This window comes from Carcharodon carcharias, assembly GCF_017639515.1.
Source record: "Carcharodon carcharias isolate sCarCar2 chromosome 29 unlocalized genomic scaffold, sCarCar2.pri SUPER_29_unloc_2, whole genome shotgun sequence".
Lineage (NCBI taxonomy): Eukaryota > Metazoa > Chordata > Chondrichthyes > Lamniformes > Lamnidae > Carcharodon > Carcharodon carcharias.
Window position 1 is genome coordinate 279005 of NW_024470665.1, and position 25080 is coordinate 304084.

The following is a 25080-nucleotide window of genomic DNA, read 5'->3' on the forward strand; positions in this document are numbered from 1 at the left end:
CACTCAGCATCACAGAACACAGAAACCCCGGCAATACTGCAACCAGTCCTTCAGAACGGAGTCAAATTGTTACACTGACCCCATCAAACACTGCCAGGACAGGTACAGCACGGGGTTAGATACAGAGTAAAGCTCCCTCTACACCGTCCCCATCAAACACCCCCAGGACAGGTACAGCACGGGGTTAGATACAGAGTAAATCTCCCTCTACACTGTCCCCATCAAATACTCCCAGGACAGGTACAGCACGGGGTTAGATACAGAGTAAATCTCCCTCTACACTGTCCCCATCAAACACTCCCAGGACAGGTACAGCACGGGGTTAGATACAGAGTAAATCTCCCTCTACACTGTCCCCATCAAACACTCCCAGGACAGGGACAGCACGGGGTTAGATACAGAGTAAATCTCCCTCTACACTGTCCCCATCAAACACTCCCAGGACAGGTACAGCACGGGGTTAGATACAGAGTAAAACTCCCTCTACATTGTCCCCATCAAACACTCCCAGGACAGGTACAGCACGGGGTTAGATACAGAGTAAAGCTCCCTCTACACTGTCCCCATCAAACACTCCCAGGACAGGTACAGCACGGGGTTAGATACAGAGTAAACCTCCCCTGACACGATCCATAACAAACACTATCTTTGTGAGGTCAGTAAATCGGGATTTGTGTTTTCTATCCCATCATCTAAGTGGTTAGTGAATACAGTGAAAATTTGAGGCCGACCACATATCATTGTTGGATACCCCCAGTCACATCCTGCCAATTACTGCACCTACCCTTCATTCCTGCTCTGTCTCCTGTTGCTCAGCCAATTTCCCAACCAAGTCAATCATTTGATTTCAATTGCAACTGATGCAAATAATTGTCTATGTGGGACACCATCATATTCAGTTTTGAAATCAGGCAATCAGACGTCAGTATTGAGGGAGTGCTGCACTGTCAGAGAGTCAGTACTGAGGGAGCGCTGCACTGTCAGAGGGTCAGTACTGAGGGAGCGCTGCACTGTCGGAGGGTCAGTACTGAGGGAGTGCTGCACTGTCAGAGGGTCAGCACTGAGGGAGCGCTGCACTGTCGGAGGGTCAGTACTGAGGGAGTGCTGCACTGTCGGAGGGTCAGTACTGAGGGAGCGTTGCACTGTCGGAGGGTCAGTACTGAGGGAGTGCTGCACTGTCGGTGTGTCAGTACTGAGGGACAGCTGCACTGTCAGAGGGTTAGTACTGAGGGAGTGCTGCACTGTCAGAGGGTCAGTACTGAGGGTGTGCCGCACTGTCGGAGGGTCAGTACTGTGGGAGAGCTGCACTGTCAGAGGGTTAGTACTGAGGGAGTGCTGCACTGTCAGAGGGTCAGTACTGAGGGAGCGCTGCACTGTCAGAGGGTCAGTACTGTGGGAGCGCTGCACTGTAGGAGGGTCAGTACTGAGGGAGTGCTGCACTGTCAGAGGGTCAGTACTGAGGGAGCGCTGCACTGTCAGAGGGTCAGTACTGAGGGTGTGCCGCACTGTCGGAGGGTCAGTACTGAGGGAGAGCTGCACTGTCAGAGGGTTAGTACTTGGGGAGCGCTGCACTGTCGGAGGGTCAGTACTGAGGGAGCGCTGCACTGTCGGAGGGTCAGTACTGAGGGAGTAATGCACTGTCAGAGGGTCAGTACTGAGGGAGCGCTGCACTGTCGGAAGGTCAGTACTGAGGGAGTGCTGCACTGTCAGAGGGTCAGTACTGAGGGAGTGCTGCACTGTCGGAGGGTCAGTATTGAGGGAGTGCTGCACTGTCGGAGGGTCAGTACTGAGGGACAGCTGCACTGTCAGAGGGTTAGTACTGAGGGAGTGCTGCACTGTCGGAGGTTCAGTGCTGAGGGAATGTTGCACTGTCGGAGGGTCAGTACTGAGGGAATGTTGCACTGTCGGAGGGTCAGTGCTGAGGGAGTGCCACACTGTCGGAGGGTCAGTGCTGAGGGAGTGCCGCACTGTCGGAGGGTCAGTACTGAGGGAGTGCTGCACTGTCAGAGGGTCAGTACTGAGGGAGCGCTGCACTGTCAGAGGGTCAGTACTGAGGGAGTGCTGCACTGTCAGAGGGTCAGTACTGAGGGAGTACCGCACTGTCGGAGGGTTAGTACTGAGGGAGTGCTGCACTGTCGGAGGGTCAGTACTGAGGGACAGCTGCACTGTCAGAGGGTTAGTACTGAGGGAGTGCTGCACTGTCAGAGGGTCAGTGCTGAGGGAGTGCCGCACTGTCGGAGGGTCAGTGCTGAGGGAATGTTGCACTGTCGGAGGGTCAGTACTGAGGGAGTGCCGCACTGTCGAAGGGTCAGTACTGAGGGAGTGCCGCACTGTCGGAGGTTCAGTACTGATGGAATGTTGCACTGTCGGAGGGTCAGTGCTGAGGGAGTGCTGCACTGTCGGAGGGTCAGTACTGAGGGAATGTTGCACTGTCGGAGGGTCAGTACTGATGGAGTGCTGCACTGTCGGAGGGTCAGTACTGATGGAGTGCTGCACTGTCGGAGGGTCAGTGCTGAGGGAGTGCCGCACTGTCGGAGGGTCAGTACTGAGGGAGTGCTGTACTGTCAGAGGGTCTGTACTGAGGGAGTGCCGCACTGTCGGAGGGTCAGTACTGAGGGAGTGCCGCACTGTCAGAGGGTCAGTGCTGAGGGAATGTTGCACTGTCGGAGGGTCAGTACTGAGGGAATGTTGCACTGTCGGAGGGTCAGTACTGAGGGAATGTTGCACTGTCGGAGGGTTGGTAAAGAGACCAAAGTAATGGAAGGGGTCATCAACAGTGCTATTAAGCAGCACCTTTTTGCAATAGCTGCTTACTGAAGACCAGTTTGGGTTCCGCCAGGGCCACTCAGCTCCTGACCACATTACAGCCTTGGGTCAAACATGGACAAAAGAGCTGAACTCCTGAGGTGAGGTGAGAGTGACTGCCCTTGACATCGGGGCAGCATTTGACCGAGTGTGGTATCAAGGAGCCCCAGCAAAACTGGAGTCAGTGGGAATCAGGGGGAAAACTCTCCGCTGGTTGGAGTCATACCCAGCACAAAGGAAGATGGTTGTGGTTGTTGTGGGCCAGTCATCTCAGCTCCAGGACATCACTGCAGGAGTTACTCAGGGTAGTGTCCTCGGCCCAACAATCTTCAGCTGCTTCATCAATGACCTTCCTTCCATCATAAGGTCAGAAGTGGGGATGTTCACTGATGGTTGCACAATGTTCAGCACCATTCACAACTCCTCAGATACTGAAGCAGTCCATGTCCAAATGCAGCAAGACCTGGACAATATCCAGGCTTGGGCTGACAAGTGGCAAATAACATTCACACCACACAAGTATCAGGCAATGAACATCTCCAACGAGAGAGAATCTAACCATCACCCCTTGATGTTCAATGGCATCACCATCTCTGAATCCCCCACTATCAACATCCTGGGGGTTACCATTGACTAGAAACTGAACTGGACCAGCCATATAAATACTGTGGCTACAAGAGCAGGTCAGAGGCTGGGAATCCTGCAGTGAATAACTCACCTCCTGACTCCCCAAAGCCTGTCCGCCATCTACAAAGCACAAGTCAGGAGTGTGATGGAACACTCCCCACTTGCCTGGATGAGTGCAGCTCCCACAACACTCAAGAAGCTCAACACCATCCAGGACAAAGCAGCCCCGCTTGATTGGCATCACATCCACAAACATTCACTCCCTCCACCACCGATGCACAGTAGCAGCAGTGTGTGTACCATCTACAAGATGCACTGCAGCAACTCACCAAGGCTCCTTCGACAGCACCTTCCAAACCCACGACCTCTACCATCTAGAAGGACAAGGGCAGCAGACACATGGGGAACACCCCCACCTGGAAGTTCCCCTCCAAGTCACATCATCCTGACTTGGAAATATATCGGCCATTCCTTCACTGTCGCTGGGCCAAAATCCTGGAACTCCCTCCCTAACAGCACGGTGGGTGTACCTACACCACAGGGACTGCAGTGGCTCAAGAAGGCAGCTCAGCATTACCTTCTTGAGGGGCAATTAGGGGTGGGCAATAAATGCTGGGCCCAGTCAGTGAGTCCCACATCCTGTGAATAAATTTTAAAAATGTACTGAGGGAGTGCTGCACTGTCAGAGGGTCAGTACTGAGGGAGTGCAGCACTGTCGGAGGGTCAGTACTGAGGGAGTGCCGCACTGTCAAAGGGTCAGTACTGAGGGAGTGCTGCACTGTTGGAGGGTCAGTACTGAGGGAGTGCTGCACTGTCAGAGGGTCAGTACTGAGGGAGTGCTGCACTGTCAGAGGGTCAGTACTGAGGGAGTGCTGCACTGTCAGAGGGTCAGTCCTGAGGGAGTGCTGCACTGTCGAAGGGTCAATAACGAGGGAGCGCTGCACTGTCGGAGGGTCAGTACTGAGGGAGTGCTGCACTGTCGAAGGGTCAATAACGAGGGAGCGCTGCACTGTTGGAGGGTCAGTACTGAGGGAGTGCTGCACTGTCGGAGGGTCGGCAGTAAGGGAGTGCTGCACTGTCGGAGGGTTGGTACTGAGGGAGTGCTGCACTGTCAGAGGGTCAGTACTGAGGGAGTGCTGCACTGTCAGAGGGTCAGTCCTGAGGGTGTGCTGCACTGTCGGAGGGTCAGAACTGAGGGAGTGCCGCACTGTCGGAGGGTTAGTACTGAGGGAGTGCTGCACTGTCAGAGCGCCAGTACTGAGGGAGTGCTGCATTGTCGGAGGGTCAGTAGTTAGGGAGTGCTGCACTGTCGGAGGGTCAGTACTGAGGGAGTGCTGCACTGTCGAAGGGTCAATAACGAGGGAGCGCTGCACTGTTGGAGGGTCAGTACTGAGGGAGTGCTGCACTGTCAAAGGGTCAATAATGAGGGAGTGCTGCACTGTCGGAGGGTCGGCACTAAGGGAGTGCTGCACTGTCGGAGGGTTGGTACTGAGGGAGTGCTGCACTGTCAGAGGGTCAGTACTGAGGGAGTGCTGCACTGTCAGAGGGTCAGTCCTGAGGGTGTGCTGCACTGTCGGAGGGTCAGAACTGAGGGAGTGCCGCACTGTCGGAGGGTTAGTACTGAGGGAGTGCTGCACTGTCAGAGCGCCAGTACTGAGGGAGTGCTGCATTGTCGGAGGGTCAGTAGTTAGGGAGTGCTGCACTGTCGGAGGGTCAGTACTGAGGGAGTGCTGCACTGTCGGAGGGTCAGTAATGAGGGAGTGCTGCACTGTCGGAGCGTCAGTAGTTAGGGAGTGCTGCACTGTCGGAGGGTCAGTAATGAGGGAGTGCTGCACTGTCGGAGGGTCAGTAGTTAGGGAGTGCCGCACTGTCGGAGGGTGAGTACTGAGGGAGTGCTGCACTGTCACAGGGTCAGTACTGAGGGAGTGCCGCACTGTCGGAGGTGCCCTGTTTAGTGTGAAATGTGTAAATGAAGCCCCTATGTGCCTCAAGGTGTGTAAACTAAGACGGTGTAAATGATCCCAGAGTCCTGTAGATTGAGGGGTGACATGTCTGTCACACGGTGACACTGGAGGAGCTGGGATTGTGATTTTCATGGCGCAGTGATTGCTCATCAGTCTGGGTTTAAACAAATAAAAAAGCCATTTATTCTGGAGTGTGTGTATGAAGAAGACTCGCCGGTACGTACAGAGCATGCGAGTAATCCTGCAAGAGTTAGCTCCTCAGGAAGACCCTGAGTTCCCCCTCTGCAGAGCGCAGAGCTCAAATGTGCTGTGTTCCAAGCAAGAGGGGTGTGAAGAATCAAATACCCCCCCTGTACATATTCCCTTTTCAGGACAGGAAACTCTCCCCATGTTCACAAGTCCATTTCTCAGTGTCTGTGTTTTGATCGGTCAATCGCCCGCTGTCATCTCCAGCTGCTGCTCCTCCTCCACATTCCCCTCGGCCACTTCACCCTCGTCCGCTCTGGGGTCCTGAATCTGCTGTGCTCTGCTGATTGCCTCTTCCAGCGTCAGCAGCCTGTGCTTCTCCGAAGGTTGGCAGGACAGTTTGCGAGAAGGCTGTGAGGAGCCAGACTCTGACGCTGTAAGGTCCAAAATAACTTCTTACCCACCGGTTCAACAGGGATGGGGCCGGGAGCCTGGGGTCGAAGGCCGTGGCTGTCACAGGTCACCGGGTGACCTCTCACCCCTGAACCCTCCATGCCCAATCTCGCGAACTCAATTAACCCCGTACCCCAGTGAGAGTCAGTGTGTGAGGGACCCGTACCCCAGTGAGAGTCAGTGTGTGTGGGACCCGTACCCCAGTGAGAGTCAGTGTGTGTGGGACCCGTACCCCAGTGAGAGTCAGTGTGTGTGGGACCCGTACCCCAGTGAGAGTCAGTGTGTGTGGGACCTGTACCCCAGTGAGAGTCAGTGTGTGTGGGACTCGTACCCCAGTGAGAGTCAGTGTCTGTGGGACATGTACCCCAGTGAGAGACAGTGTGTGTGGGACTCGTACCCCAGTGAGAGTCAGTGTGTGTGGGACCCGTACCCCAGTGAGAGACAGTGTGTGTGTGGGACCCGTACCCCAGTGAGAGTCAGTGTGTGTGGGACCCGTACCCCAGTGAGAGTCAGTGTGTGTGGGACCCGTACCCCAGTGAGAGTCAGTGTGTGTGGGACCCGTACCCCAGTGAGAGTCAGTGTGTGTGGGACCTGTACCCCAGTAAGAGTCAGTGTGTGTGGGACCCGTACCCCAGTGAGAGTCAGTGTGTGTGGGACCCGTACCCCAGTGAGAGTCAGTGTGTGTGGGACCCGTACCCCAGTGAGAGACAGTGTGTGTGTGGGACCCGTACCCCAGTGAGAGTCAGTGTGTGTGGGACCCGTACCCCAGTGAGAGTCAGTGTGTGTGTGGGACACGTACCATTCAGTCCCCTGCTTGGCTGTTATCTTTGTGCCTGTCTGCCCAGTGAGCTTCCCGGTGTCCAGTTCGCTCTTACCTGTAATGTCCTTTCCTGCCGAGCTGAAGTTGTCATTGAAGAGAATGTCCACATGCCGGAGAAGGAACTCCACCGCGATGGACTGAATTCTCACCTCCTGAAAGGCCTCTGTCCCAGTGAATCCCACGGACTCAATCTCCTTGGAGCTGGGCAGATGAACACACTGCGTCAGGACAAAGCAGTTCTCCAATTCCCCTCCCTCCATCCCACAACGGAACACAACCCACCTGTACTCAGAGGCGTGAGGCAGGGAGAGGGGGAGTGAGGCAGGTTCATAGAGTCTTAAAGTTATATAGCACACAAACAGGCCCTTCGGCCCATCGTGTCTGTGCCGGCCAGCAAGCACCCATCCATTCTAATCACGTTTTCCAGCACTTGGCCCCTAGCCCTGGATGCTGTGGTGTTTCAAGATCTCATCTAAATACTTCTTAAATGTTGTCAGAGTTCCTGCCCCTACCACCCCCTCAGGCAGCGAGTTCCAGATCCCAACCACCCTCTGGGTGAAAAAAATCCCTCCTCAAATCCCCTCTAAACCTCCTGCCCCTTACCTTGAATCTATGCCTCCTGGTTATTGACACCTCTGCCAAGGGGAAAAGTTTCCTCCTATCTACCCTCTCTATGCCCCTCTTAATTTTGTATAATACCTCAATAATACCCCCACCCAGCCTTCTCTGCTCTAAGGAAAACCACCCCAGCCTATCCAGTCTCTCTTCATAGCTGAAACGCTCCAGCCCTGGATTTGCCAAATTGCCTTGGATCCCATGGGCTCTTGGCCAATCTCCCATGTGGGACCTTGTCAAAAGCCTTACTGAAGTCCATGTAGACTGCATCAACTGCACTACCCGCATCTACTCACCTAGTCACCTCTTCGAAAAATTCAATCGCAATTGTTAGACACGATCTCCCCCTGACAAAGCCCTTGCTGACTATCCCTGGTTAACCCCTGCCTCTCCAAGTGGAGATTAATCCTGTCCTTCAGAACTTTTTTTCTAATAGTTCCCCCACCACTGATGTTAGACTCACTGGCCTGGAATTACCTGGTTTATCCCTACCACCCTTCTTGAATAATGGTACCACATTCACCGTCCTCCGGTCTTCTGGCACCTCTCCGGTGGCCAAGGAGGATTTGAAAATTAGTGTCAGAGCCCCTGCTATCTCCTCCCTTCCCTCACACAGCAGCCCGGGATACTTCCCATCTGGGCCTGGAGATTTATCCACTTTTAAGCCCGCTAAAATCGCTAACACCTCCTCCCTTTCAGTGCCAATTTGTTCAGGTATATCACAGTCCCCCTCCCCGATTTCTACACCTACATTGTCCTTCTCCATAGTCAGCAATTAAACCTCTGGCTCCACCTACAGATTTAGTCCCTAATGGGCCCTAACTCTTTCCCTGGTTATCCTCTTGCTTTTAACATATTTATAAAAATGCCTCGGGATTTTCCTTTATCCTACCTGTTGGTGGTTTTTCATGCCCCCTCTTCACTCTCCTAATATAAGTACCCCCCCCCCCCCGCCACACTTTGTATGCTCCTCTAGAACGTCCGCTGTTTTCACCCCTCTGAATTTGCCATAAGCCTCCTTTTTATCCCTTAACCAATCCTCTATATCCCTTGACATCCAGGGTTCCCTGGATTTGTTGGTCCTACCCTTCACCTTTATGGGAACATTTTGGTCCTGACCTCTCACTATTTCCTTTCTGAATGACTCCCACTGCTCTGATGTAGACTTCCCTACCAGTAGCTGCTCTCAGGTCCATTTTGACCTGATCCTGCCTTATCATATTGAAATCGGCCTTCCCCCAATTCAGGACCTTTATTTTCAGTCCATCCATGTCCTTTTCTGTAACTACCTTAAACCTTACAGAGTTATGATCACTATCCCCGAAATGCTCCCCCACTGACACTTCTACCACTTGCCGGGCTTCATTCCCTAAGATTAGGTTCAGGGATGGAGGGAACGCGGGTGGGATGGAGGGAGTGAGACAGGGATGGACAGAGTGAAACAGGGATGGGCGGAGCGAGACAGAGATGGAGGGACCGTGGGTGAGATAGACAGGGTGAGACAGGGACGGATGGAGTGAGACAGGGGAGGAGGGTGTGAGACAGGAATGGAGGCAGTGTCGGAGGGAGGGAGTGAGACAGGGATGGAGGGAGTGTGAGAGGGAAAGAGGCAGTGAGACGAGGGGTGGAGGGGGTGAGACGGGGTGGAGGGGGTGAGACGGGGGTGGAGAGGGTGAGACGGGGTGGAGGGGGTGAGACGGGGGGTGGAGGGGGTGAGACGGGGTGGAGGGGGTGAGACGGGGGGTGGAGGGGGTGAGACGGGGGGTGGAGGGGGTGAGACGGGGGTGGAGAGGGTGAGACGGGGGTGGAGGGGGTGAGACGGGGTGGAGGGGGTGAGACGGGGTGGAGGGGGTGAGACGGGGGGTGGAGGGGGTGAGACGGGGTTGAGGGGGTAGACGGGGGGTGGAGGGGGTGAGACGGGGGTGAGGGGGTGAGACGGGTGGTGGAGGGGGTGAGACGGGGGGTGGAGGGGGTGAGACGGGGGTGGAGGGGGTGAGACGGGGGTGGAGGGGGTGAGACGGGGGGTGGAGGGGGTGAGACGGGGGTGGAGGGGGTGAGACGGGGTGGAGGGGGTGAGACGGGGGGTGGAGGGGGTGAGACGGGGGGGTGGAGGGGGGTGAGACGGGGGTGGAGAGGGGTGAGACGGGGGGTGGAGGGGGTGAGACGGGGGATGGAGAGGGTGAGACGGGGGGTGGAGAGGGTGAGAGGGGTGGAGGGGGTGAGACGGGGGGTGGAGAGGGTGAGACGGGGGGAGGAGAGGGTGAGACGGGGGGTGGAGGGGGTGAGACGGGGGTGAGACAGGGGTGGAGGGGGTGAGACGGGGGTGAGACGGGGGTGGAGGGGGTGAGACGGGGGGTGGAGGGGGTGAGATGGGGGTGAGACAGGGGTGGAGGGGATGAGACGGGGGGTGAGACGGGGGTGGAGGGGGTGAGACGGGGGGTGGAGGGGGTGAGACGGGGGGTGGAGGGGGTGAGACGGGGGGTGGAGGGGGTGAGACTGGGGTGGAGGGGGTGAGACGGGGGTGGAGGGGGTGAGACGGGGGTGGAGGGGGTGAGACGGGGGTGGAGGGGGTGAGACAGGGGGTGGAGAGGGTGAGACGGGGGTTGGAGGGGGTGGAGAGGGTGAGACGGGTGGAGGGGGTGAGACGGGGGTGGAGGGAAGTTCTCACCGGAGGAGGTTCGGTGCCCAGACAATGGCAAGGTTTTTAACATGCATGTTTGTGGAGGAGCTTCGCTGAGCTAACTTGGCGAGATGTCTCATGAGGAAGTGCAGAGTCCTGTAGTTAGGAGGAGGCAGCTGCTGAATAACGTCGTGGACCTTCAGCAGCCTCTCGTCTATTGTCTGGAGACACACAGCGTCCTGGAGAACAGCAAGGTGCGGGGTGAAGGCCATGTGGAAACCCCAATCCACCCAGAACCCTCCCAATCCACCCAGACACTCCCCCCAATCCACCCAGAACCCTCCCAATCCACCCAGACACTCCCCCCAATCCACCCAGAACCCTCCCAATCCACCCAGACTCTCCCCCCAATCCACTCAGACGCTCACCCCAATCCACCCAGACGCTCCCCCCAATCCACCCAGACGCTCCCCCAATCCACCCAGACACTCCCCCAATCCACCCAGACACTCCCCCCAATCCACCCAGAACCTCCCCAATCCACCCAGACACTCCCCCCAATCCACCCAGACGCTCACCCCCAATCCACCCAGACGCTCCCCCCAATCCACCCAGACGCTCCCTCAATCCACCCAGACACTCCCCCCAATCCACCCAGAACCCTCCCAATCCACCCAGAACCCTCCCAATCCACCCAGAACCCTCCCAATCCACCCAGAACCCTCCCAATCCACCCAGAACCCTCCCAATCCACCCAGACACTCCCCCCAATCCACCCAGAACCCTCCCAATCCACCCAGACTCTGCCCCCAATCCACTCAGACGCTCACCCCAATCCACCCAGACACTCCCCCCAATCCACCCAGACGCTCCCCCCAATCCACCCAGAGGCTCCCCCCAATCCCCCCAGAGGCTCCCCCCAATCCCCCCAGACACTCCCCCTAGTCCCCCCAGACGCTCCCCCCAGTCCCCCCAGACGCTCCCCCCAATCCCCCCAGACGCTCCCCCCAATCACCCCAGACGCTCCCCCCAATCCACCCAGACGCTCCCCCCAATCCACCCAGACTCCCCCTCCCAATCCACCCAGACTCCCCCTCCCAATCCACCCAGACTCCCCCCAGACACTCCCCCAATTCACCCAGACACTCCCCACCAATCCCCCCAGACACTCAATCCAAACACCCCTGACCGCCCCTCAATCCCCCCAGACACTCCCCCCAATCCCCCCAGACACTCCCCCCAATCCCCCCAGACACTCAATCCAAACACCCCTGACCGCCCCCCAATCCCCCCAGACACTCCCCTCAATCCCCCCAGACACTCCCCTCAATTCCCCCAGACACTCCCCCAAATCCACCCAGACACTCCCCTCAATCCCCCCAGACACTCCCCCCAAACCCCCCAGACACTCCCCCCAGACACTCAATCCAAACACCCCTGACCACCCCCCAATCCCCCCAGACACTCCCCCCAATCCCCCCAGACACTCTCCCCAATCCCCCCAGACACTCCCCTCAATCCCCCAGACACTCCCCCCAATCCCCCCAGACACTCCCCTCAATCCCCCCAGACACTCCCCCAAATCCACCCAGACGCTCCCCCCAATCCCCCCAGATGCTCCCCCCAATCCACCCAGACGCTCCCCCAATCCACCCAGACTCCCCCTCCCAATCCCCCCAGACTCCCCCCAGACACTCCCCCAATTCACCCAGACACTCCCCCCAATCCACCCAGACACTCCCCCCAATCCCCCCAGACACTCCCCCCAATCCCCCCAGACACTCCCCCCAATCCCCCCAGACACTCCCCCCAATCCCTCCAGACACTCGCCCCAATCCCCCCAGACACTCGCCCCAATCCCCCCAGACACTCCCCTCAATCCCCCCAGACACTCCCCCCAATCCACCCAGACACTCCCCCCAATCCACCCAGACACTCCCCCCAGACACTCCCCCCAATCCCCCAGATACTCAATCCAAACACCCCTGACCGCCCCCCAATCCCCCCAGACACTCCCCCCAATCCCCCCAGACACTCCCCCCAATCCCCCCAGACACTCCACCAATCCACCCAGACACTCCTCCCAGACACTCCCCCCCACAATCCACCCAGACACTCCCCCCAATCAGCCCCCTAATCCACCCAGACATTCCAGACACTCCACTCATACACCCCCCAATCCGCCCAGACACCCCCTCCCAATCCACACAGACACCCCACCCCCTAGAACACCCCTCCCCCACATCACACTGCGAAACCTGCTTAGACCCCCATCCATCACACTGCGGTCCCTGTCCAGAACCACCCCACAGTTGCATTGGCCTTACCGCAAAGTGATTGTAGAGCTGGTAGGTGAGCAGGGGATTTGGCAGCTCACGGAAGTAGAGTTTGCAGAGAGAGCTGACACAGTGGATATCCTGCATGTAGACATCCTTCTCCAAATCTGGAATCTGATCAGAGTCAAACATGTGGCTGAGAGAGGGAGAGAGAGAGAGAGTTACTGATGATCAGAGAGAGGGAGTTACTGATAATCAGAGAGAGAGAGTTACTGATAATCAGAGAGAGTTACTGATAATCAGAGAGTTACTGATAATCAGAGAGAGTTACTGATAATCAGAGAGAGAGAGTTACTGATAATCAGAGAGAGTTACTGATAATCAGAGAGAGAGTTACTGATAATTAAAGAGAGTTACTGATAATCAGGGAGAGAGAGAGTTACTGATAATTAAAGAGAGTTACTGATAATCAGAGAGAGAGAGTTACTGATAATCAGAGAGAGAGTTACTGATAATCAGAGTTACTAATAATCAGAGAGAGAGTTACTGATAATTAAAGAGAGTTACTGATAATTAGGGAGAGAGAGAGTTACTGATAATCAGAGAGAGAGAGTTACTGATAATCAGAGAGAGAGAGTTACTGATAATCAGAGAGAGAGTTACTGATAATCAGAGTTACTGATAATCAGAGAGAGAGTTACTGATAATTAAAGAGAGTTACTGATAATCAGGGAGAGAGAGAGTTACTGATAATTAAAGAGAGTTACTGATAGTCAGGGAGAGAGAGAGTTACTGATAATTAAAGAGAGTTACTGATAATCTGGGAGAGAGAGAGTTACTGATAATTAAAGAGAGTTACTGATAATCAGGGAGAGAGAGTTACTGATAATCAGAGAGAGAGATACTGATAATCATAGAGAGAGAGAGAGTTACTGATAATCAGATAGAGAAATACTGATAATCAGAGAGAGTTACTGATAATCAGAGAAAGAGAGAATTACTGATAATCAGAAAGAGAGTTACTGATAATCAGAGAGAGAGAGTTACTGATAGTCAGGGAGAGAGAGAGAGAGTTACTGATAATCAGAGAGAGAGAGGGTTACTAATAATCAGAGAGAGAGAGAGAGTTACTGATAATCAGAGAGAGTTCCTGATAATCAGAGAGAGAGAGAGTTACTGATAATCAGAGAGAGAGTTCCTGATAATCAGAGAGAGTTACTGATGATCAGAGAGAGAGTTACTGATAATTAAAGAGAGTTACTGATAATCAGGGAGAGAGAGAGTTACTGATAATCAGGGAGAGAGAGAGTTACTGATAATCAGAGAGAGAGAGTTACTGATAATCAGAGAGAAAGAGAGTTACTGATAATCAGAGAGAGTTACTGATAATCAGAAAGAGAGAGAGTTACTGATAATCAGAGAGAGAGAGTTACTGATAATCAGAGAGAGAGAGAGTTACTGATAATGAGAGAGAGAGTTACTGATAATCAGAGAGAGTTACTGATAATCAGAGAGAAAGAGAGTTACTGATAATCAGAGAGAGTTACTGATAATCAGAGAGACAGAGAGTTACTGATAATCAGAGAGAGTTACTGATAATCAGAAAGAGAGAGAGTTACTGATAATCAGAGAGGGAGTTACTGATAATCAGAGAGAGAGTTACTGATAATCAGAGAGAGAGAGAGTTACTGATAATCAGAGAGAGAGAGAGAGTTACTGATAATCAGAGGGAGAGAGAGTTACTGATAATCAGAGAGAGAGAGAGTTACTGATAATCGGAGAGAGAGTTACTGATAATCAGAGAGAGAGAGTTACTGATAATCAGAGAGAGTTACTGATAATCAGAGAGAGAGAGAGTTACTGATAATCGGAGAGAGAGTTACTGATAATCAGAGAGAGAGAGTTACTGATAATCAGAGAGAGTTACTGATAATCAGAGAGAGAGAGAGAGAGTTACTGATAATCAGAGAGTTACTGATAATCAGAGAGAAAGAGAGTTACTGATAATCAGAGAGTTACTGATAATCAGAGAGAGTTACTGATAATCACAGAGAGAGAGTTACTGATAATCAGAGAGAAAGAGAGTTACTGATAATCAGAGAGTTACTGATAATCAGAGAGAGTTACTGATAATCAGAGAGAGGAATACTGTGATGGAAAGATAATGAGAGAGGAATTCTGTGATTGAGAGTGAGTGAGGAGGAATTCTGTGATGGAGAGATAGTGAGTGAGGAATCCTGCGATGGAGAGATAGTGAGTGAGGAATTCTGTGATGGAGAGATAGTGAGAGAGGAATTCTGTGATGGAGAGATAGTGAGAGAGGAATTCGGCGATGGAGAGATAGTGAGAGAGGAATTCTGTGATGAAGAGATAGTGAGAGGAATTCTGCGATGGAGAGATAATGAGAGAGGAATTCTATGATGGAGAGATAGTGAGTGAGGAATTCTGCAATGGAGAGATAGTGAGTGAGGAATTCTGCGATGGAGAGATAGTGAGTGAGGAATTCTGTGATGGAGAGATAGTGAGAGAGGAATTCTGTGATGGAGAGATAGTGAGAGAGGAATTCTGTGATGGAGAGATAGTGAGAGAGGAATTCTGTGATGGAGATAGTGAGGAATTCTGTTATGGAGAGATAGTGAGTGAGGAATTCTGTGATGGAGAGACAGAGAGAGTGAGTGAGGAATTCTGTGATGGAGAGATAGTGAGAGATGAATTCTGTGATGGAGAGAGAGTGAGTGAGGAATTCTATGATGGAGAGATAGTAAGTGAGGAATTCTGTGATGGAGAGATAGTGAGTGAGGAATTATGTGATGGAGAGAGAGTGAGTGAGGAATTCTGTGATGGAGAGATAGTGAATGAGGAATTCTGTGATGGAGAGATAGTGAGTGAGGAATTCTGTGATGGAGAGATAGTGAGTGAGGAATTCTGCGATGAAGATAGTGAATGAGGAATTCTGCGATAGAGAGATAGTGAGAGAGGAATTCTGTGATGGAGAGATAGTGAGAGAGGAATTCTGTGATGGAGAGATAGTGAGTGAGGAATTTTGTGATGGAGAGATAGTGAGAGAGGAATTCTGTGATGGAGAGATAGTGAGTGAGGAATTCTGTGATGGAGAGATAGTGAGAGAGGAATTCTGTGATGGAGAGACGGAGAGAGAGTGAGTGAGGAATTCTGTGATGGAGAGATAGAGAGAGGAATTCTGTGATGGAGCGATAGTGAGAGACAAATTCTGTGATGGAGAGATAGTGAGAGAGGAATTCTGTGATGGAGAGACGGAGAGTGAGTGAGGAATTCTGTGATGGAGAGATAATGAGTGAGGAACTCTGCGATGGAGATAGTGAGTGAGGAATTCTGTGATGGAGAGATAATGAGAGAGGAATTCTGCGATGGAGAGATAGTGAGAGAGGAATTCTGCGAGGGAGTGATAGTGAGTGAGGAATTCTGCGATGGAGAGATAGTGAGTGAGGAATTCTGTGATGGAGAGATAGTGAGAGAGGAATTCTGTGATGGAGAGATAGTGAAAGAGTAATTCTGTGATGGAGAGAGAGTGAGTGAGGAATTCTGCGATGGAGAGATAGTGAGTGAGGAATTCTGTGATGGAGAGATAGTGAGAGAGGAATTCTGTGATGGAGAGATAGTGAAAGAGGAATTCTGTGATGGAGAGATAGTGAGTGAGGAATTCTGTGATGGAGAGAGAGTCAGTGAGGAATTCTGTGATGGAGAGATAGTGAGAGAGGAATTCTGTGATGGAGAGAGAGTGAGTGAGGAATTCTGTGATGGAGAGATAGTGAGTGAGGAATTCTGTGATGGAGAGATAGTGAGTGAGGAATTCTGTGATGGAGAGATAGTGAGTGAGGAATTCTGCGATGGAGAGATAGTGAGAGAGGAATTCTGTGATGGAGAGATAGGGAGAGAGGAATTCTGCGATGGAGAGATAGTGAGAGAGGAATTCTGTGATGGAGAGATAGTGAGATAGGAATTCTGCGATGGAGAGATAGTGAGTGAGGAACTCTGCGATGGAGATAGTGAGTGAGGAATTCTGCGATGGAGATAGTGAGTGAGGAATTCTGTGATGGAGAGATAGTGAGAGAGGAATTCTGTGATGGAGAGATAGTGATTGAGAAATTCTGTGATGGAGAGATAGTGAGTGAGGAATTCTGTGATGGAGAGATAGTGAGAGAGGAATTCTGTGATGGAGAGATAGTGAGTGAGGAATTCTGTGATGGAGAGATAGTGAGAGAGGAATTCTGTGATTGAGAGATAGTGAGTGAGGAATTCTGTGATTGAGAGATAGTGAGTGAGGAATTCTGTGATGGAGAGATAGTGAATGAGGAATTCTGCGATGGAGAGATAGTGAGTGAGGAATTCTGCGATGGAGAGATAGTGAGAGAGGAATTCTGTGATGGAGAGATAGTGAGAGAGGAATTCTGTGATGGAGAGATAGTGAGAGAGGAATTCTGTGATGGAGAGATAGTGAGAGAGGAATTCTGCGATGGAGAGATAGTGAGTGAGGAACTCTGCGATGGAGATAGTGAGTGAGGAATTCTGCGATGGAGATAGTGAGGGAGGAATTCTGTGATGGAGAGATAGTGAGTGAGGAATTCTGTGATGGAGAGATAGTGAGTGAGGATTCTGAGATGGAGAGATAGTGAAAAACGAATTCTGAGATGGAAAGATGGAGAGGGAGGTGTAGAGATGAGGTGTGGGGTATTTGCTGTGAGAGACGTACAGGGGGTAAACTTGTTTACCGTAGTTTTTGAATGTTGGAGGAGATTCCAGAGAGCCGGTAAATCCCATCCACAATCCCATGTTGCTCGATAAATTCAGAGCAGCTTATCAACACCTGAGGAACTGCAGAATGGGAATAGTGGAGTTAGCAAGGGTCACGGGGACTGATCATAAACTCACCACAGGGGCCCGCACACTTCCAGCTCAGTGTGGGGCTTAGGTCTATCCTTCTAATCCTCATTCACCTGCTCTCGATCATTACAGCCTCCTCCTCCCTGTCTATCCCAATCTTCACTTCCTCACCCTCTCTTGCCCTGTCTCACTTCATGTCGCTATCTTTCCCTCCACCTCCTGCTCTTCCTCCCTCCATCCACCCCTCCCTACTTGCTCTCCTTCCCACCAGACTGATCCCTCCTCTCTCTCTCACTCTCTATCTCTCCCTCCCTCTCTCTGTCCCTCCATGCCTGCTCCCTCCTCCCTTCCCTCAATCATACGGAGACCTGAATTGGGAGCAGGAAGAGGCCACTCAGCCCCTCCACCCTGCTCCGTCAATCAATAAGATCATGGCTGACCCGACTGAAACTTCCCACACACCATCAATAACCTTTCACCCCATTACTTATCAAGAATCTACCCACCTCGGCCTTAAAAACATTCAAAGACTCTGCTTCCACCACCTTTTGAGGAAGAGAGTTCCACAGACTCACTACCCTCTGAGAGAAAATATTTCTCCTCATCTCTGTTTGACCTCTAGTTCTAGATTCTTCCACAAGAGGAAACATCCTCTGCACACCCACCCTGTCAAGGTCCCGTAAGATCTTACGTTTCAATCAAGTTGCCTCTTACTCTTCTAAACTCCAGTGCATACAAGCCCAGTCTGACCAACCTTTCCGCATAAGACAACCCACCCATTCCAGGAACTGGTCTGGTAAACCCTCTCTGAACGGCTTCCAACGCATTTACATCCTTCCTTAAATAAGACCCCTCAGGATTTCTTTTAATATTCGTTAGTGGGATGTGGGCGTCACTGCCTAGGCCAGTATTTGTTGCCCATCCTTAATTGCCCTCGTTCAGAGGGGCATTTAAGAGTCAGCCACATTGCTGTGGGTCTGGACTCACATGTAGACCAGACCAGGTTAGGATGGGCAGATTTCCTTCTCAAAAGGGTATCAGTGACCCAGATGGGCTTTTACAACAATCGACAATGGTTTCATGGTCACCATCAGAATTTTAATTCCAGAATTTTATTGGATTCAAATTCCACCATCGGCTGTGCCAGACCATTATCCTAGGTCTCTGGAACACTAGTGCAGTGACAATATCACTACACCACCACATCCCTTAAAGATTTCACTGGCAGCAGTGTGTGTACCATCTACAAGATGCACTGCAGCAACTCACCAAGGCTCCTTCGACAGCACCTTCCAAACCCACGACCTCTACCATCTAGAAGGACAAGGGCAGCAGACACATGGGGGACACCACCACCTGGAAGTTCCCCTCTGAGTCACTCACCATCCTGACTTGGAAATATATCGGCCGTTCCTTCACTGTCGCTGGGTCAAAATCCTGGAACTCCCTCCCTAACAGTGCTGTGGGTGTACCTACACCACAGGGGACAAAATCCTGGAACTCCCTCCCTAACAGCACTGTGGGTGTACCTACACCACACGGGCAAAATCCTGGAACTCCCTAACAGCACTGTGGGTGTACCTACACCACACGGGCAAAATCCTGGAACTCCCTAACAGCACTGTGGGTGTACCTACACCACATGGACAAAATCCTGGAACTCCCTCCCTAACAGCGCTGTGGGTGTACCTACACCACAGGGACAAAATCCTGGAACTCCCTCCCTAACAGCGCTGTGGGTGTACCTACACCACAGGGACAAAATCCTGGAACTCCCTCCCTAACAGCACTGTGGGTGTACCTACACCACAGGGACAAAATCCTGGAACTCCCTCCCTAACAGCACTGTGGGTGTACCTACACCACACGGACAAAATCCTGGAACTCCCTCCCTAACAGCGCTGTGGATGTACCTACACCACAGGGACAAAATCCTGGAACTCCCTCCCTAACAGCGCTGCGGGTGTACCTACACCACACGGACAAAATCCTGGAACTCCCTCCCTAACAGCACGGTGGGTGTACCTACACCACATGGACAAAATCCTGGAACTCCTCCCTAACAGCGCTGTGGGTGTACCTACACCACACGGACAAAATCCTGGAACTCCCTCCCTAACAGCGCTGTGTGTGTACCTACACCACAGGGACAAAATCCTGGAACTCCCTCCCTAACAGCGCTGTGGGTGTACCTACACCACACGGACAAAATCCTGGAACTCCCTCCCTAACAGCACTGTGGGTGTACCTACACCACATGGACAAAATCCTGGAACTCCCTCCCTAACAGCGCTGTGGGTGTACCTACACCACATGGACAAAATCCTGGAACTCCCTCCCTAACAGCGCTGTGGGTGTACCTACACCACATGGACAAAATCCTGGAACTCCATCCCTAACAGTGGCGTGGGTGTACCTACACCACAGGGACAAAATCCTGGAACTCCCTCCCTAACAGCGCCGTGGGTGTACCTACACCACATGGACAAAATCCTGGAACTCCCTCCCTAACAGCGCTGTGGGTGTACCTACACCACAGGGGACAAAATCCTGGAACTCCCTCCGTAACAGCACTGTGGGTGTACCTACACCACAGGGGACAAAATCCTGGAATTCCCTCCCTAACAGCACTGTGGGTGTACCTACACCACATGGACAAAATCCTGGAACTCCCTCCGTAACAGCACTGTGGGTGTACCTACACCACACGGACAAAATCCTGGAACTCCCTCCCTAACAGCACTGTGGGTGTACCTACACCACATGGACAAAATCCTGGAACTCCCTCCCTAACAGTGGCGTGGGTGTACCTACACCACAGGGGACAAAATCCTGGAACTCCCTCCCTAACAGCGCTGTGGGTGTACCTACACCACACGGGGACAAAATCCTGGAATTCCCTCCCTAACAGCGCTGTGGGTGTACCTACACCACACGGGGACAAAATCCTGGAACTCCCTCCCTAACAGCACTGTGGGTGTACCTACACCACACGGACAAAATCCTGGAACTCCCTCCCTAACAGCACTGTGGGTGTACCTACACCACAGGGACTGCAGCGGCTCAAGAAGGCAGCTCACCCATCACGTTCTCAAGGGGCAATTAAGGATGGGCAATAAATGCTGGGCCCAGCCAACGAAGCCCACACCCCTGTGAATGAATTTTAAAAAATCAACTCACCTCTTACTCTTCTAAACTCCAACAGATGCAATCCTTCCTCATATGACAACCTGCCCTCCATCTCTTTCCCTCCCTCCTCACCCCTTCCCCTCTCTCTCCCTCCTTTACTGCTCCTCCATCCTTTCTCCCTCCCTCCTCTCAACCTTCATCCTTTTCTGCTCCTCCTTCTCTCTCTCCCTCCGTCCCCCTCTCCCTCCCACTCTTTTCCAATGCTCCCTCCCGTCTCCCTCTGTCCCTCCTTAGACACTCCTCCCTACTCTCTCATTCTCCCTCCCTCCCTCCGCTCTCCCCCCTTTACTGCTCCTCCCTCTCCCCCTCTCTCTCTCTCTCTCTCTCTCCCTCCATCTCTCTTTCCCACCTCTGTCGGTCACACCCACCCAGCTCCCTCCTCTTTCTCGTTCCCTCCCTGCGATCGCTGGGAGTTATACCGTCCAGGCCGGAGTTCAGTAAGTGTTCTCCGAGATCACAGCCGAACACTCTCTCCTTCAGGATTCCTCGCTGCTTCAGTTTCTGACGTGTGGGCCGTGACTTCATGAAATTCAGGAGTAATCCCATCAGTTTTCCATGTTTCTTAGAAACTGCAGACAGAACATGGATCAGTCATTGGATCCTGGAGATAACACTGTGCCCTGCCAGTAACTAATCGTTCATTCAGTCTCAGTGTGAGGCATTCACACCTCTGAGAGGGCAAACGGAGACTTGGGTTTCATATCTCACACAAAGAGGCATCGCCGACAGTGCGGCACTCCCTCAGTACTGACCCTCTGACAGTGCAGCACTCCCTCAGTACTGACCATCCGACAGTGCAGCACTCCCTCAGTACTGACCCTCCGACAGTGCGGCACTCCCTCAGTACTGACCCTCCGACAGTGCAGCACTCCCTCAGTACTGACCATCCGACAGTGCAGAACTCCCTCAGTAGTGACCCTCTGACAGTGCAGCACTCCCTCAGTACTGAACCTCTGACAGTGCGGCACTCCCTCAGTACTGAACCTCTGACAGTGCAGCACTCCCTCAGTACTGACCCTCCGACAGTGCAGCACTCCCTCAGTACTGACCCTCCGACAGTGCAGCACTCCCTCAGTACTGACTCGCCGACAGTGCAGCACTCCCTCAGTACTGACCCTCCGACAGTGCAGCACTCCCTCAGTACTGACCCTCTGACAGTGCAGCACTCCCTCAGTGCTGACACTGAGGACTTTCAGTCTGAAGTGGGGGCTCAAAATCAAGTCTTTTGGACTCAGGAGTAGAGAGAGATGGGGGCGTGTTCTACCCACTCAGCCACGCCAATGATTGTCCAGTGAACTGAAGCAGGCTGATAGCATCCCCTAGCGACACCATGGATTGACCATTACCTGATGTGGGAGATGGTGGATTTACAGCTCCGGACTTCACAACCGCTCCCTCGCAATCTGACAAGAGTGAACAGGCGAATCAAATACAAACTGAGCAATCCCAAAGCCTCAGTAATCTGAGAAATCTTCTCCCCGCTTCTACCAATGTTCCGACTGCCAAAACCACTTTGAATCCTGGGAACCGACCAGGATGGCGGCGTACAACTGAGCGTACTGAGAGTGTCTCCATCAGCCGGGGTCCCCCACTAACCCCGTCTGGTTGCGACCCAGACAATCTACAGCGATCACTGGACAGTGATCAGGAGCAGGAACCCTGGCTGATTTCCTCTCTCTCTCTCTCTAACCCAGGGATCACTGGACAGTGATCAGGAGCAGGAACCCTGGCTGATTTCCCCTCTCTCTCTAACCCAGGGATCACTGGACAGTGATCAGGAGCAGGAACCCTGGCTGATTTCCCCTCTCTCTCTCTCTAACCCAGGGATCACTGGACAGTGATCAGGAGCAGGAACCCTGGCTGATTTCCTCTCTCTCTCTAACCCAGGGATCACTGGACAGTGATCAGGAGCAGGAACCCTGGCTGATTTCCCCTCTCTCTCTAACCCAGGGATCACTGGACAGTGATCAGGAGCAGGAACCCTGGCTGATTTCCCCACTCTCTCTCACTAACCCAGGGATCACTGGACAGTGATCAGGAGCAGGAACCCTGGCTGATTTCCCCTCTCTCTCTCTCTCTAACCCAGGGATCACTGGACAGTGATCAGGAGCAGGAACCCTGGCTGATTTCCCCTCTCTCTCTCTCTCTAACCCAGGGATCACTGGACAGTGATCAAGAGCAGGAACCCTGGCTGATTTCCCCTCTCTCTCTCACTCTCTAACCCAGGGATCACTGGACAGTGATCAGGAGCAGGAACCCTGGCTGATTTCCCCTCTCTCTCTCTCTCTAACCCAGGGATCACTGGACAGTGATCAGGAGCAGGAACGCTGGCTGATTTCCTCTCTCTCTCTCTCACTAACCCAGGGATCACTGGACAGTGATCAGGAGCAGGGACCCTGGCTGATTTCCCCTCTCTCTCTCTCTCTAACCCAGGGATCACTGGACAGTGATCAGGAGCAGGAACCCTAACTGACTTTGTTTGAATTTTCTTCTGACCTGTTTTCGCTGCAGACGAGCAGTTTGATGGAGAGAGTCTTTCACTGATCAACTGTACACACTCACTGGGAAAAAACCCAACCTGGATACAGAGCAGAGACATTGTCAGGTAAACCTGTGACAGACACTTAAAATCCATAACTAATGCCCCAGACACAGAGTAAAACTCCCTCTACACCGTTAAACACTCCCAGGACAGGTACAGCACGGGGTTAGATACAGAGTAAAGCTCCCTCTACACCGTCCCCATCAAACACTCCCAGGACAGGTACAGCACGGGGTTAGATACAGAGTAAAGCACCCTCTACACTGTCCCCATCAAACACTCCCAGGGCAGGTACAGCATATTTTAACCTGTCTGTAGCTTCCTCCAGCCCTTACAACCCTCCCTATCTCTGTAACCTCCTCCAGCCCCTACAACCCTCCCTATCTCTGTAACCTCCTCCAGCCCCTACAACCCTCCCTATCTCTGTAACCTCCTCCAGCCCCTACAACCCTCCCTATCTCTGTAACCTCCTCCAGCCCCTACAACCCTCCCTATCTCTGTAACCTCCTCCAGCCCCTACAACCCTCCCTATCTCTGTAACCTCCTCCAGCCCCTACAAACCTCCCTATCTCTGTAACCTCCTCCAGCCCCTACAACCCTCCCTATCTCTGTAACCTCCTCCAGCCCCTACAACCCTCCCTATCTCTGTAACCTCCTCCAGCCCCTACAACCCTCCCTATCTCTGTAACCTCCTCCAGCCCCTACAACCCTCCCTATCTCTGTAACCTCCTCCAGCCCCTACTCCCCTACCTATATCTTTAACCTCCTCCAGCCCCTACAACCCTCCCTATCTCTAACCTCCTCCAGCCCCTACAACCCTCCGAGATCTCTGCGCTCCTCCAATTCCGGCCTCTTGACTCTCCCCCGATTCCCATCGCTCCACCATTGGCGGCCGTGCCTTCAGCTGCCTGGGGGCGGGGGGCCCTGAGCTCTGGATTTCCCTCCCTAAACCCCTTTCTGCTTCTGTCTTTCTCTGTCTGTCTCTCCTCCTGTAAGACATTCCTGAGAAATCTGCCCTTTGGACTGATCTTTTGGTCACTTGTCCCTCATATCTCCCTTGGCGATGTTTGAATAAACCAACTGGAATATTGAATTCACTTAAGGATCCCAGAATGAAAAAGCTGCAGTATTCCTACCTGGAAGCCATGTTTGCCTCTCCACCATGTGGTGTCCTCCTTCGGTGGCATATCAATGACAGAGACAATATCCCCCACCTGTAACGATAAGGGACGGGGGGCTGAGTATTACACACCTGGGCTGAAGCGGGATTTGGGGGATTTTATTGGTTGGAAACGGAGCTGAGTCAGGAGCTATTGATTGTGAAAGAGCACGACCCCATCTGTACCCCACACACAGATACACAGATTCTCACACACACACACAGATTCTCTCTCACACACACACCCACACACACACAGATACACAGATTCTCACACACACACACAGATTCTCTCTCTCACACACACCCACACACACACAAATACACAGATTCTCACACACACACAGATTCTCTCTCTCACACACACACCCACACACACACAGATACACAGATTCACACACACACACAGATACACAGATACTCACACACACACACACACACAGATTCTCTCTCTCACACACACACCCACACACACACAGATACACAGATTCTCACACACACACACAGATTCTCTCTCACACACACACCCACACACACACAGATACACAGATTCTCACACACACACACAGATTCTCTCTCTCACACACACACACACACACACAGATACACAGATTCTCACACACACACACAGATTCTCTCTCACACACACACCCACACACACACAGATACACAGATTCTCACACACACACACAGATTCTCTCTCACACACACACCCACACACACACAGATACACAGATTCTCACACACACACACAGATTCTCTCTCTCACACACACACACACACACACAGATACACAGATTCACACACACACACACACACAGATTCTCTCTCACACACACACACACACACACAGATACACAGATTCTCACACACACACACACACACAGATTCTCTCTCACACACACACACACACACACAGATACACAGATTCTCACACACACACACAGATTCTCTCTCTCACACA

The 25080-nt window shown here is 52.6% G+C and overlaps 1 protein-coding gene across 1 annotated transcript in view; it reads right to left on the reverse strand.

Annotated features, from left to right (window-relative positions):
* Nucleotides 1-5555: 5555 nt before the first annotated feature.
* Nucleotides 5556-25080, reverse strand: part of LOC121274021 (rho GTPase-activating protein 32-like) — a 67072-nt gene continuing 47547 nt past the window's right edge. The window contains exons 6-14 of the mRNA XM_041181152.1: nucleotides 24094-24171; nucleotides 22912-22993; nucleotides 21762-21818; nucleotides 20835-20984; nucleotides 17115-17217; nucleotides 12418-12562; nucleotides 10139-10329; nucleotides 6911-7056; nucleotides 5556-6016 (exon numbers count right to left, since the gene is read on the reverse strand). Of these exons, the coding sequence (XP_041037086.1) occupies nucleotides 5826-6016; nucleotides 6911-7056; nucleotides 10139-10329; nucleotides 12418-12562; nucleotides 17115-17217; nucleotides 20835-20984; nucleotides 21762-21818; nucleotides 22912-22993; nucleotides 24094-24171 (1143 nt within the window). The 3' untranslated portion in view covers nucleotides 5556-5825. The remainder of the gene's footprint in view (nucleotides 6017-6910; nucleotides 7057-10138; nucleotides 10330-12417; nucleotides 12563-17114; nucleotides 17218-20834; nucleotides 20985-21761; nucleotides 21819-22911; nucleotides 22994-24093; nucleotides 24172-25080) is intronic.